We start from the raw sequence: 14,072 nt of genomic DNA on the forward strand, positions 1-14,072 counted from the left end.
TTCATGGAGCATGGCTAGGTTTACTAAAGTAACAAATATGATGTATGAAAAACGGTTGAAACATTCATTATGGAAACCGTGGCGAATAATTCAGGAGTCACTGAAAGCAAATGCAAGAGCAGAAGTGTGCAGACATGTGGGGAGGAGCGCGCGCCTGTGGGGAGGAGCGCGCGCCTGAATACATCAACGAGTAGAGCTGCAGCTAATGTCATTTACCAGCACAGATTCTTTAAGACTTTTCTTTTATTCTGATAGGATCGGCTCTTCTATTTGGCATGAAATGTATGAATAAAACTGCGTCACCGCCCTCTTGGGTAATGTATGTGATCGTATAGCTGCCGTAATTCTCATGACACAATAAAGTCAGCCAAATCCACCGCTTTTAGGTGACCATCTAATGTGTACGGGGGTCTCCCGACTGTTCCCAGACAGATTGTGTTTCCATCATTACTTCGTCTTAGTAGGGGCTATGCCTTATACTCAATCATGCAGGAGGTTCTCTTTAGTGTTTGAATAGGCAATACAGGTGGTGAGTTGTCCTTATACAAAAAACCCGTTAAGTGCAACTACTAAAAAAAAAAGTATAAAAGAGCAAAATCACTAAAACCAAGAATCTTGACAAATATAATTGCAGTCGTCTGCATTCTGCGACTTTGTATTACAGAACTTTTATAGGATTATGGATGTGTATGTTTTATTAGTTGAGGATTTATTGCAGTAACAGAAATCCTTAAAAGGGCAGGTCATCTTCTACCCAAGATTATACAGTGCCATCAACTTCTAAACTTTTAAATTAACTTCTAAACTTTTTCAGCATTTTGATGGCACCTGACAGCTGATACATCATGCAGCCCGATCCACAGGCAGTGAGGATCAAACACTGGCTGGATCATTTCAACCAGACATATTTGACTCCGAGACATTGCGTTGTTTCACAGAAAAAACATATGGTATTTTAAAGGCCGTCCGGGAGACTAGTCAGACCGGTGGGTCGCCGGGGGCTGCCAATGACGGACAGGTCTCTCTCTATACACGCACACAGGAAGAGACCTGTCACTCCAGTGAAACGGGGGGAGAAACCGCTGGGGACTGAGGAGGGTCATCGGCAGCTTTTAAGGTGTTTTTCTCCTATACGCCACAAAGTTCGAGTCAAACATACCTGGCCGAGATCATACAGCCAGCGCCTGACACATGCCATCTGTGGATCGAGCAGCATGTATCCACTGTCAGGTCCTCTGCAGATACATAATATTCCACTTACACATGTTTCTTTTGCTAAGCAAATTAATTTAGAAATGTATCCACAATGCAATTTCCTTTAGAGAAAATATATTATATATATATATATATTTTTTTTTCTATTCCTTTAAAGTTTACAACAAAGATTGGTGCAACCATAAAAAAAAGTTTGTGTCAATATAAAAATGTATCTCTGTCCGATCCCCTTATTTAACCAGACAAGATTGCATCCCCCCCCTCTATTTGTCAATGAGTGCCAGGTTTCCTTCATTCACCTACACATGTATTACTTTATGTGAGAGATCTGGATATATTTTTATAGGGTAATATAGACCACTCTGCAGTTTACCAGATGCCTTCCCCAGTTTTCACTATGGGACATGTTGTAAATTTACTGATTAACTTCAGTTAAAACTTTTATATAAGAGTTTTGTAAACTTACTAAACTTTGTGTGGGGGGGATATTTCCTGCCCCCCCCTGCAGTTAAACTATATACATATGCTGATGTAACAGGAAGACCGCCAAGTCAGCTCTGCTATATCTCGAGGTGGAATTACCTGCCCTCACCCACGCCATGATTTCACAAAGTGCCACCATTAGGTTACCAGTTACAAATCCAGTGAAGGGGTCCTCCAGTGAACATAAGTGATCAATGGGGGTCCGACTGATACTTTATCGCCAGTGCACAGTGGCAGGGGGATAAAATTGCCCAGTTCTGCCAAATCACTACAAGTCCTGGGGTTTGGGCCCCCGATCTACAAGTTATTACCTATCCTCTTCGCAGGACAACCCCTTTAACAGTTTTTTTTTTTTTTTTTTTTCAGGCTGAGCATTTAATATCTTGTAGGCAATTCTGCCCAAAAATCAAAGCTGTAATGGAGAGCACACAACACAATCCATCTTCAGTAAAAGAACCGGCCACTGTAAAATAGGCAACAAATACATATATATACAAAAAAAAAAAAAAAAGGACAAGATGGTTCTGGAGCAAGTCTATTCTATGTACAGGCAGAGTCCAATCTGTGCGGTTCTGTCACTCCACAAGCAGGTCAAATCTCTCTGCTTCATCAAATTGTGCGTTCATGGCTGCCGCCCACTCATCCAGGGCCGAAACCTGGAAAAAAGAAAAATTATCATTTTTACATGATCTCGTAAATGTATTAAACTGTATCTGAGAAATTAGAAAACCGACCCCCCGGAGTCCAGCAGCAGAAGCCTGTGATCAGCCATTCTGCCCCTTGTAAAACCGGGGCGCTGATCCCTATAGATCTACCCCAATGGCCAGAAAAGAGCCCTGTTCTTAGGATCAGTGGGGTCCCAGTGGTTGGACCTCCCAGCAGTCAATAAGTAACCCCCCTATCCTATCGCTATGGGATAGTTTAGTAAGTCCACACACTCCTATCACAGGAGTTGTACCATCAGCATATGACCTATTGTTTTAATTAGGTTTTTCCGTCAAAACCCCACTAGTGTTTTTGGGCTGTTTTTTTTTTTTTTTTTTTTATCCCTCAGTTAGGGATCTCGTATGTGAGTGTAATACTCATCCGTCGGCGCCTTCATCTGTGTTCACTCCCGCATCACGTAACAGCTTTTCTTACCCCACCGGGTCGCTGTGTTCCAGAATTCACTTTTCCCAATACAAGTTTATGGGACGCAGAATGAGGTTGAAGACCTTTGTTCTGGATTTCCATAGACTTGCGTTGAAAAGATTAAAAAAAAAAAAAAAAAAAAAAGAAAAAAGTGACCAAACACTGTGCGACAGACTGTCACAACTGCAGTGTCGCGGTGCCGCATTGGGGATGAAACGGGCGACAATGGCTACCGATGCGCATGTAACTACATGCATTCAATCATATATGTGGTCCCTAATAAAGGGATGAAAATAAAATATATAACGGAGTGGTCTCTGGGATTTTTCTAGACTAATGCTTCCTGTCCTTCCTGAAAATCAACATGACCATTAGCAGCAATAGACTGACTCACGCCGTAGCATCTAATGTGCGAGTGCCAACGTCACTGAAGAGAGGGGGAGCAGGTGAGCTGTGACATCACCTATTGTGATTGGTGGATCCTGTGTTATCAGCTGTGTACAGAGGCGTTACCTGTCATTGTAATCCTGCCCCTGATGATAATGAGACTACTGAAAACTCTTCTGTAAAGCTCAGGAAGTGCCCAATATGATTGTGAGATTTTTTTTTGCATATATTTAAATATAGCGATATTAAAAAAGGAAACATTGCCAAAACGTTTAAAAGAATTCACTGAACACAAAATCCTGGCTCATTTTCTGATAATACATTACCTTTAAACACAAACAACATTTTTTTTTTTGGAATCATAGAAATTTTGTTATTTGTGTTTAGTTTTAGTTCTATACTGGAAATTTACCAGATTCCCAGCATTGTGAGAAGGCAGATCCCTCCTGCTGCACAGAACCGATATGACTGTACAATGAAATAATGGTATGATGGCGATGAGCACAATGTATAATAGAGTGATGCACCGCTGGCGCCGGGTATTGACCCGAGCACTGAGCAACCAATAGCCCCATCCAATAATGGATTGCTGCCCTCAGCACTACCCGGGCAGAGACTCATCAATACATCTATATCTGTACACTGAAGGGTTTGCTCCACGTCCGGTGCAGCCACCCGTCCATCCCCTCCCCGCTCCACGTCCGGTGCAGCCACCCGTCCATCCCCTCCCCCCTCCGCGTCCGGTGCAGCCACCCGTCCCTCCCCTCCCCCCTCCGGTGCAGCCACCCGTCCCTCCCCTCCCCCCTCCGGTGCAGCCACCCGTCCATCCCCTCCCCCCTCCGGTGCAGCCACCCGTCCATCCCCTCCCCCCTCCGGTGCAGCCACCCGTCCATCCCCTCCCCCCTCCGGTGCAGCCACCCGTCCATCCCCTCCCCCCTCCGGTGCAGCCACCCGTCCATCCCCTCCCCCCTCCGCGTCCGGTGCAGCCACCCGTCCATCCCCCCCCCCCCCCCTCCACGAGCGGTGCAGCCACCCGTCCATCCCCCCCTCCGCGTACGGTGCAGCCACCCGTCCATCCCCCCTCCGCGTACGGTGCAGCCACCCGTCCATCCCCCCTCCGCGTACGGTGCAGCCACCCGTCCATCCCCCCCCCCACGTGCGGTGCAGCCACCCGTCCATCCCCCCCCCCGCGTCCGGTGCAGCCACCCGTCCATCCCCTCCCCCCTCCGCGTCCGGTGCAGCCACCCGTCCATCCCCTCCCCCCTCCGCGTCCGGTGCAGCCACCCGTCCATCCCCTCCCCCCTCCGCGTCCGGTGCAGCCACCCGTCCATCCCCTCCCCCCTCCGCGTCCGGTGCAGCCACCCGTCCATCCCCTCCCCCCTCCGCGTCCGGTGCAGCCACCCGTCCATCCCCTCCCCCCTCCGCGTCCGGTGCAGCCACCCGTCCATCCCCTCCCCCCTCCGCGTCCGGTGCAGCCACCCGTCCACCCCCCCCCCCCCGTACGGTGCAGCCACCCGTCCACCCCCCCCCCTCCACGTGCGGTGGAGCCACCCGTCCACCCCCCCCCCCCCTCCACGTGCGGTGCAGCCACCCGTCCACCCCCCCCCCCTCCACGTGCGGTGCAGCCACCCGTCCACCCCCCCCCCCTCCACGTGCGGTGCAGCCACCCGTCCATCCCCCCTCCGCGTACGGTGCAGCCACCCGTCCATCCCCCCCCCCCTCCACGTGCGGTGCAGCCACCCGTCCACCCCCCCCCCCCTCCACGTGCGGTGCAGCCACCCATCCACCCCCCCCTCCCCCCTCCCCCCTCCACATACGGTGCAGCCACCCGTCCATCCTCCCCCTCCACATACGGTGCAGCCACCCGTCCATCCTCCCCCCCCTCCACATACGGTGCAGCCACCCGTCCATTACCCCCCCCCCCCTCCACGTACGGTGCAGCCACCCGTCCATTACCCCCCCCCCCTCCACGTACGGTGCAGCCACCCGTCCATTACCCCCCCCCCCCCCTCCACGTACGGTGCAGCCACCCGTCCATTACCCCCCCCCCTCCACGTACGGTGCAGCCACCCGTCCATTACCCCCCCCCCTCCACGTACGGTGCAGCCACCCGTCCATTACCCCCCTCCACGTACGGTGCAGCCACCCGTCCATTACCCCCCTCCACGTACGGTGCAGCCACCCGTCCACCCCCCCCCCCCCCCCTCCACGTACGGTGCAGCCACCCGTCCACCCCCCCCCTCCACGTACGGTGCAGCCACCACACCCCTCCACGTACAGTGCAGCCACCCATCCACCCCCCCTCCGCGTACGGTGCAGCTACCCGTGCAACCCTCCCTCCGCGTACGGTGCAGCCACCCGTGCAACCCTCCCCTCACGGTGCAGCCACCCGTGCACCCCTCCGCGTACGGTACAGCCACCCGTGCACCCCTCCGCGTACGGTACAGCCACCCGTGCACCCCTCCCCTCCGCGTACGGTGCAGCCACCCGTGCACCCCCCCCCCCTCCGCGTACGGTGCAGCCACCCGTGCATCCCCCTCCACGTACGGTGCAGCCGTGGAGAGCAGCAGTGGAGACTCTGTTCTGGACCAGGGGAGGGGGGAGTAAAGAAAGTACTTTTTTTTTTTAATAAACTGCAGCCAGGGAAGAGGGTTTTTTTTCCAAAAACAGATAACTCCTTTAATAAGGTCTCTAAGCTGCCTAAAATCCCTCTTAGGGCTCTTTCATAAATCCTGATATTTCTGGTACTGGAAAAAACAGTACCGGTGCTGCGTCCTATCCGTGTGTAACATCCATGTGCACCATCAGTGTGACACGTACCGGTGTCTGGGAGGAGCAGTACAGTTCGCACGGTTCCCAGGACCTGTATCCTGTATACTCATCATTTTCGCCTGGTCTCCCCGTGAACAGCGCAACGCTGATGAGTTAGAGTTAGCATCCGCTGTCTTTGTATCGCATGTATTAAATCAATAAACCGGCGTGGAGTCCTCCTTTATTTTCCTAATCAGCTGAGTGAAAGCTGACAGCTGGTGTTAATATTCTGGGAAGGGGCAAATATTAATAGGCTGGGAACCTTTATGGCTAACAGCTCACGGCTGTCTGTTTAGCCTTTGCTGGTTAGTAAAAATAAGGGGGAATTCCACGCCTTTTCTTTTTTTTGGGGAGGCTAAGCAAACAGCTGTGAGCCGTTAGCCATAAAGGTTCGCAGCCTATTAATAGGCTCACAGCCGTTTGATTAGCCTTTGTTAGTAAAAAGTGGACCCCCCCCCAAAAAAAAAAAAAAATAAAATGGATGTGGGGGTCCCCCTTTATTTTTACTAACCGGCAAAGGCTAAACAGACAGCTGTGGGCGGATATTAATGGGCTGGGAAGGAGCTATGGATATTGTCCCCCTCCCAGACTAAGAACACCAGCCCTCAGTCGCCCCAGAATTGTCGCATAATAAGGCTTATCTTCTAGTCCAAAAAATACGGTAGGAGTTTAAAAAGACTAAAAACTCGTTAGGGACAGTTTGGGAGGGTGAAACCAGGTGCCAGATTCCCTTTTATACCGCTCCGGTGATATATATGGAAAGACCAAGTGGTTTCCTGTAGATCAGTTCAGCATCTTATGTTACTTTAAGTTCACACAATGTTTAACAATGGATCACAAAAAAAATAAGTCCACGTTTGCCACCCATACCTCAATCTGTGGAACTTTGCGTTTCCTCCTCTTCTGCTTGACGAGAACCACCCCAGGGATGTTCAGATCCGGCTCCTCCGCAGATAGCCGCATGGAGGCTCCCATTGAGCTCTCATTAAATGTCTGTCTCGTTCTCTCACCATCTTTCTTGCTCTCCACATCATCTTCTGTGTTCAGTTTAGCAAATCCAAAAAGTGACTTCCGGCCCGGTTTTGATGCCAAGTTTGGGGTGGAGGTGTCAGATGAATCAGAGTTTTTGGTGGGACTGTACAGAAATGAGCTGCCGCTCATAGACATGTCCAGCCTGCTGTAGGAGCGCCGGACCTTCTGAGACATCACCTCCCGCCGGTCATCAGTGGTAGGTGACTGGGGGACGTTCAGAAGAATAGGAGACAGGACGTCTATTTTAGAGGCTGTGGATTGGTCGGGGACACTTTTCGCAATGTCTTGGGACTTGTCAAGCACTGCATTCTCCTTCCCGGTGTGAGGAGACACCTGTAAGGGAATAACAAGTTGTTAGAACTTAGAAGTGATTGCATGAGCTGAGAATCAGAGAATCCAGAGTGGACCAGGATTGAAGAAAGCAAATCTAGTAAAACAGTTTAGATCCCAATGATCGAGGTGTTGGATCTCTCATATAAACGGGCAGATTTGGTTTGGTAGAAGCTAGAAACAATGGCCCATGCAAAGGGGCACTTTAAAATAGGAACCTGTCAGCAAACACCCCCCCCCCCCCCCAAAAAAAAACAAAACTGAATATACCTGCAGGCATAGCGGTAATCTGCAGGTACATATAACTGTAAACATTTCCGGCTGTCTAAATCAGGGGTGGGCAATTTCCCCAGGGGGCTACACGAGAGACCGTGACAGATGTGGGGGGTTGTCAAACCAACAGACTGAAATGAATTCTGCTCAATATTATAATTGTGTCTTATTATTAACTGTGTCACTTAACATTGAGCAGAATTTAATATGCAGACAGTATGAGCCCCCACCTGGCCCCCTATATACAGTGCGAGTACCCTTTATACATTGTGAACCCTCACACAGCTGCCTATATACACTGTTATGCCCCCTGATGAAGAAGAAAAGGCGAAACGCACGTTGGGGCGCACGGGTATAATATCTGATCAGCAGTACTACATGTAAGTCCTTCATATAGCTGAACCAGGTCACCAATAGGAGTGATTTTTGCCACATTGACCTGGTCTAGATGGATGTACTATTTGAGCAAATTGTATTTTAAGTGATTCTCTCTATAATTAGGTTTATGCTAGACATTTATGATAGCACTATGTCTTGTGTATCCAGCCGATGAAAAGATATACTATGTATCCCTGAAATTCATAGCAGCACTTTATTTTAATAATTATTTGGTTTAATTTCATTTAATTAATAAAGATATTTTGGTTTAATATACTCTTTTATAGGCTTGCATTTCGGTAGTTATGAGCAGCATATGGTGACTAACGCACTTAACTGCGGCTGGACTCACCCTTGCGCTTCTCCTAGGAGCGGCAGCAACATTTGACACCTAAAATCGAAAAAAAACTTAGTAAAAATTTGCAAAGTTCTCGACAAATTAATTTTTTTCACAAACTTAAAAGAGTAATTGTTGTTTTAATTTCTATTTCATAAATCATTGGTTTACGTGAAAATAAGAAGCTTTGGAATATATCTTGTCTGCTTCTTTCTCCTCTCTGATTTTTCATTCATTCTCAATTCATAAGTAAAATCTGTACAATCTGTATTCAGTGAATACAGACTTTCACACTGCTGAGATAGATGACAGTTGGTGCTTTACAAATTCTATGGAGAGGGAGGAGCTAGAGGCCGTCAGACATTCCGCTGCAAGTTTTTCATAGAACTTTATGAGCACCAACTGTCATCTATCTCAGTAATTGGAAAGTCTGTCTTCAATGCGGACTGATTTTGACCGTGAATTGAGAATTTTGATTGTAAAAGATCAGTCCTGATGGAGAAAGAAGTAGATTCCTTGGATAAGATATATTACAAAGTTTCTTATTTTCTCGTGAACTATTAATTTATGAAAAGCAATTAAATGACGGTTACTCTAAGTTATGCAATATTTTATAGTGTTAGCTCTATAGGTGTGGTGCGGCTCTGTGCCTGCATGTGTATTCTGCCTAGGAGCGAGTACACACACGACAGCAGATTTCTGTAAGCACTAGGCCGTTTCACAGGTCCAAACAATGGTGTCAATATTCAGATGCATAAGATCGGCCTTCCTCAGGATTCCTTGAAATACTTACTTTTGGGGTGGACTGTTGTGCAGCCTGTACAGCGCTGGGTCGAGCAGAACCAGAGGAAGGTCTGGGTTGTTCTACCGTGGATGTAGCATTGGACTGAGATTCAGCAGAGACAAGTGCAGCCTGGAAAAGAAAGAGGTAGCTATGAAATAATAATATATACACTATGGTACGGACACTGTCAAGTTCTGCAATAACCCAGGAAAAACTAGCTGCCACCACCAATCAGTTATACAGGTTTCTGGTAACGTATGGCCTCATGAGGCTTCAGGGGAGCAGGTTATGGAGCAAGTGAAACAAAGTTATTAAATAGTGGTTAGTATATGGGTACAGGAGGCGCTGTGGGCTCGTCACTACTAGTGGCAGCAAATTTGTGGACAGGGAACCAGGGTTGTCCAAATAAGTGTTGATATAGCCGAGAAGAAGTAAATTTGCGCTAGTGGTAGTGAACAGAAGGACGGCACGAGAGATTTTGAGCGCAAGGGATAATTTTATTTAATCGAACATGCGCTTAAAAATAGCTAGTCATCCCTGAGGAAGACAGCCGCAGCTGTTGAAACGCGTCGGACTGACCCTTAACCCAGCTAAAGAGGCGCCCACAGGCCTCCGTACCTTGTGCACGCTGCACACCACGTGACCCTACGTCACGCTGCCCCCCTCTCGCGCGCTTTCCTGGAGACGCGCACCTTCTCGCGCGCTCTCCACATACACTCTCTCTCTCTCTCTCCTCCTCCTACCCGGAAGTAGCGAGCACGCGGCAGTCACCGGCCGGGACTCCGCTCTCGCTCCGGACCTCGACCACCCCCAGACGGTAAAGCCCTCTACAGACCGTAAGTAACAATGGGCCCCTGCCCCACCAAGTCCATACTGTACCCAGCTGACCCTCTAACGGTTTTTCCCTGTTCCCCGCAGTACTTGCTATCAACCCCTTCAGTTGGGCTCTGCACCAGCCACCCTCCCTATTGCTGAATCTGGCACCCACTTTTTCCAGCCAGAGCCTCCTGGTGCACCCAACATAGGATACAGCAGGAGGCTTATGTTTTCCTATCTCTGGTTACCTCTGACATAACTATAGCCTCCTACTACAGCACCCTGCTGTATCTACATTACGGAGACCTGAACCAGCATCTACTATTGACACCCTAATCCCTACGAAGCAGGTAAACCACGATCTCTGGGTAAAAACTGGAGGCTACAGCCACAACCCAGTGATACCCTAACAGATACACCCCCTCCCTACAGATCTCTATACAGCGAACAGAGGCATTACATGCTAGTACAAGCCTCTTGCTGCATCCTACTTCTGACCTCCTCGTGCTACCTCCACTCAACAAGGGACCAGGACTACTACCTCCAGCTCAGTCTAAGACGTCCCTGGATGCCCCTTGTACCTACAAACAGGTAACCCTAAACCTCTTGTCTCCAAGGCTTGTACCACAGCTAGATCAGTTCATTTATGATCTATCCCTATTCCTTCCCCTGCAGATCTAACTCAGATCATCAACCCACAGCCGTGTGTGACATATCCTCTACCTCTCTCCAAGAAGGACCAGGACCGATACCTCCTAGTCATCCAAAATAATCAGGACACCCCCGCTACCCTCTAGAAGGTAACTAATCCAAAACTGCCCCCTTCGAACCCAGTATCTTAACCCTTGAGCCCTGCACCCTATTCTTAATACTTGTCTCCTCTCACTCCCTATAGTACTGCTCCGGTGAATCCAATATTATCTACACAGCCTGCTGACTGTCACACCGGTAGCAGTGCTACTGTGGAACAACAGCCAACTACTACCACAGTCTATTGAGTACCATACCAAGAACAGGTAACTCACGACCCAACTCAGAGTCCAGCAGAGACATCTCTGTCGAGTTCCACCCCCACTTATCCATACATTTTTTTGTGTACCCCACTCTAGGTACTCCTCGTCCTCCCTCCCAGGCACAAACACGTGCCACCAGTGAACCTCCATACCCCATACGAGGCACCAGTATCAGGTAACCACAGACAAACAGATACCTACCCCTTCCCCCATCGCTCATTAGTATACCATATTTATACAAGCCTTTGCCTCCTTATACATCTACTGCAACCGAACATCCTCAGACTACGAGGGAAAAAGGCCTATTTTTATCAATCAGTGATTACCTTGTATCAGTGGACACCGATTTATTTATCGATTTTATAACTTAATACCTATTCTTATATCCGACCCAGTGACCTCACTGAGTCTGAATAATTTTAACTACCGTATATTCCGGCGTATAAGACGACTTTTGAAGACTGAAAAATCTTCTGTCTAGTCTGGGGTCGTCTTATACGCCGGTAATGCTTTTGAACTTTCAGAAATTGACATGCGGGGATACTCTGGGGGTGTTAATAAGCTGCCGTGGCCGTATCCCTGCCATGTCGGAGTTAATATAAGGTGGAGGGAGTTAAAATACGGCGGCGGTAGGTCCAGACAGTCAGCGCTTCTGTGCTGAAACTGACACATCGCTGCGTATTCCCAGCTCCGGACACAGCGCAGGGCTTCTGTGCCGACAGCTTTCACTTGTCACAGAAGCGCTGCGCTGTGTCCGGAGCTGGGAAGTTCGCGTCGCTTCTGTGACAATATATGAAAAGCCGGCAATTCAGCAGCGGCATAAGCCGGCACCCGACAATTTAGAATAGAAAGAATAGAGCATCACACATAGATTAGATAGATAGAAACATGTCAGTCACATATATATGAAGTACAGTGACAGTGTTGCTTACTGTACTTGTCATTTAGTGTAAAGGATTTATTAAAACAAATAATAGTGTTTTCATGCACCGTCTCTTTAAAAAAGCCGGCCGGCAATTCAGCAGCGGTACCCGACAATTTATAACAGACAGAATAGAGCATCACACATAGATTAGATAGATAGAAACATGTCAGTCACATATATATGAAGTACAGTGACAGTGTTGGTTACTGTACTTGTCATCTAGTGTTAAAATAAAGGATTTATTTAAAAAAAAATGACGTGGGGTCCCCCCTAATTTAATAGCTAGCAAAGGCTAGGCAGACAGCTGGGGGCTGATATTAATAGCCCAGGAAGGGAGCCATGAATATTGGCCCCCTCCCAGGCTAGAAACACCAGCCGTCAGCCGCCCCAGAAATGGCGCATCCATAGGATGCGCCAATTCTGGCACTTAGCCTCGCTCTTCCACGCTGCCCTGGTGCGGTGGCAGGGGGTAATAGGGCTGGGGTTGATGTCAGCTTATAATGCCAGCTGACATCAAGCTCAGGTTAGTAATGGAGAGGCGTCTATAAGACACCGCCATTACTAACCCCATAGTAAAAGTTAAAAAAAACACAAACACCCAGAATAAAGTCCTTTAATTGAAATAAAGACAATTCTTTATTGTTCTAAATTAAACCATACTTACCATCACGCCCATTCCAGCTGAAGCCAACGATCTCCTGCAATAAAAGAAAAATAATAAACCAACATCATCCTTACCTTTCCATGGTTCCCACGACAGCTTCAGCTCTGCTACATCGAGATGACAGGCTGGACCGCAGCAGAACGCCGCCATCCAGCCTGTCATCCCGCAGACACTGAGAAGCGCAGGCATGCTTGCGCTCTGCAGTGTCTGGCTGTGACGGCATCCAGATGAGCCGACAATGAACTCAGCTCACCTCCTGGACGTCCGTCACTGACAGCGTGGGAAACTTCTACTGCGCATGCGGGGAGCAGGAGAATTTTCCCACGCTGTCAGTGACGTGTATGAGGTGAGCCGAGTTCATTGGACATGATCTCGGCTCATCTGGATGCCGTCACAGTCAGACACTGAGGAGCACAAGCATGCCTGCGCTTCTCAGTGTCTGCCGCATGGCAAGCTGAACGGCAGCGTTCTGCTGCGGTGCAGCCTGTCATGTGAATGTAGCAGAGCTGGACCGGTCCTGGGAACCATGGAAAGGTAAGGATGAGGTTGCTTTATTATTTTACTTTTATTGCAGGAGATCGTTGGCTTCAGCTGGAATGGGCGTGACGGTAAGTATGGTTTAATTTAGAACATTAAAAAATTGTGTCTTTATTTCAATTAAAGGACTTTATTCTGGGTGTTGTGTTTTTTTTAATTACTTTACTAGAAATTCATGGTGGTCATGTCTAATATTGGCGTGACCCCATGAATTTCGGGCTTAGGGCCAGCTGATAATGCCAAGCTGGCCCTAACCCCTTTATTACCCAGTGAGCCACCGCACCAGGGCCCTGGATGAGTTGGGTACAGCGCCAGAAGATGGCGCTTCTATGAACGCGCCATTTTCCGGGGTGGCTGCGGACTGCAATTTGCAGCGGGGGGGGCCCAGAAAGCTTGGGTCTCCCTGCGCTGCAGATTCCAGCCCCCAGCTGCCTAGTTGTACCTGGCTGGACACAAAAATAGGGCGAAGCCCCACGTCTTTTTTTTTTTTAATTATTTCATGAAATAATTAAAAAAAAAAAGGGCTTCCCTATATTGTTGTGTCCGGCCAGGTACAAATAGGCAGCTGGTGGTTGGGGGCAGCCCGTTCCTGCCTGCTGTACCTGGCTGGACACAAAAATATGGCGAAGCCCACGTCAACATTTTTGGGAAAAATTAATTACAAAATTAATAATAATTTAGGGACTGCATCTTTATTAACCCCTCAATTGTCATTTAGTGTTAAAATAAAGGATTTTTTAAAAAGAAAATTGGCGTGGGATCCCCCATCATTATAGTCTCTAGCGGAGGTTAAGCAGACGGCTGGGGCAGATGTTTGAAGTCTGGGAAGGGGGTAATACCCACGGAGCTTCCCAGGCTACTAATATCAGCCCCCAGCTGAATACCTAGCCTTTACTAGCTATTAGAATGGGGGACCCCCCCAAAAAATGACGTGGGGTCCCCCCTATTTTAATATG

At 48.6% G+C, this 14,072-nt stretch overlaps 1 protein-coding gene across 2 annotated transcripts in view; it reads right to left on the reverse strand.

Annotated features, from left to right (window-relative positions):
* Positions 1–14,072, reverse strand: part of CDCA5 (cell division cycle associated 5) — a 21,890-nt gene continuing 7,818 nt past the window's right edge. For both annotated transcript variants that reach the window (XM_073658606.1, XM_073658605.1), the window contains exons 4-7: positions 9,171–9,290; positions 8,393–8,431; positions 6,898–7,392; positions 1–2,354 (exon numbers count right to left, since the gene is read on the reverse strand). In XM_073658606.1, coding sequence (XP_073514707.1) covers positions 2,274–2,354; positions 6,898–7,392; positions 8,393–8,431; positions 9,171–9,290 — 735 coding nt within the window. In that variant the 3' untranslated portion in view covers positions 1–2,273. The remainder of the gene's footprint in view (positions 2,355–6,897; positions 7,393–8,392; positions 8,432–9,170; positions 9,291–14,072) is intronic.

Source organism: Phyllobates terribilis, unplaced genomic scaffold (genome assembly GCF_046119375.1).
Source record: "Phyllobates terribilis strain yellow unplaced genomic scaffold, ASM4611937v1 Scaffold_13__5_contigs__length_258822181, whole genome shotgun sequence".
Lineage (NCBI taxonomy): Eukaryota > Metazoa > Chordata > Amphibia > Anura > Dendrobatidae > Phyllobates > Phyllobates terribilis.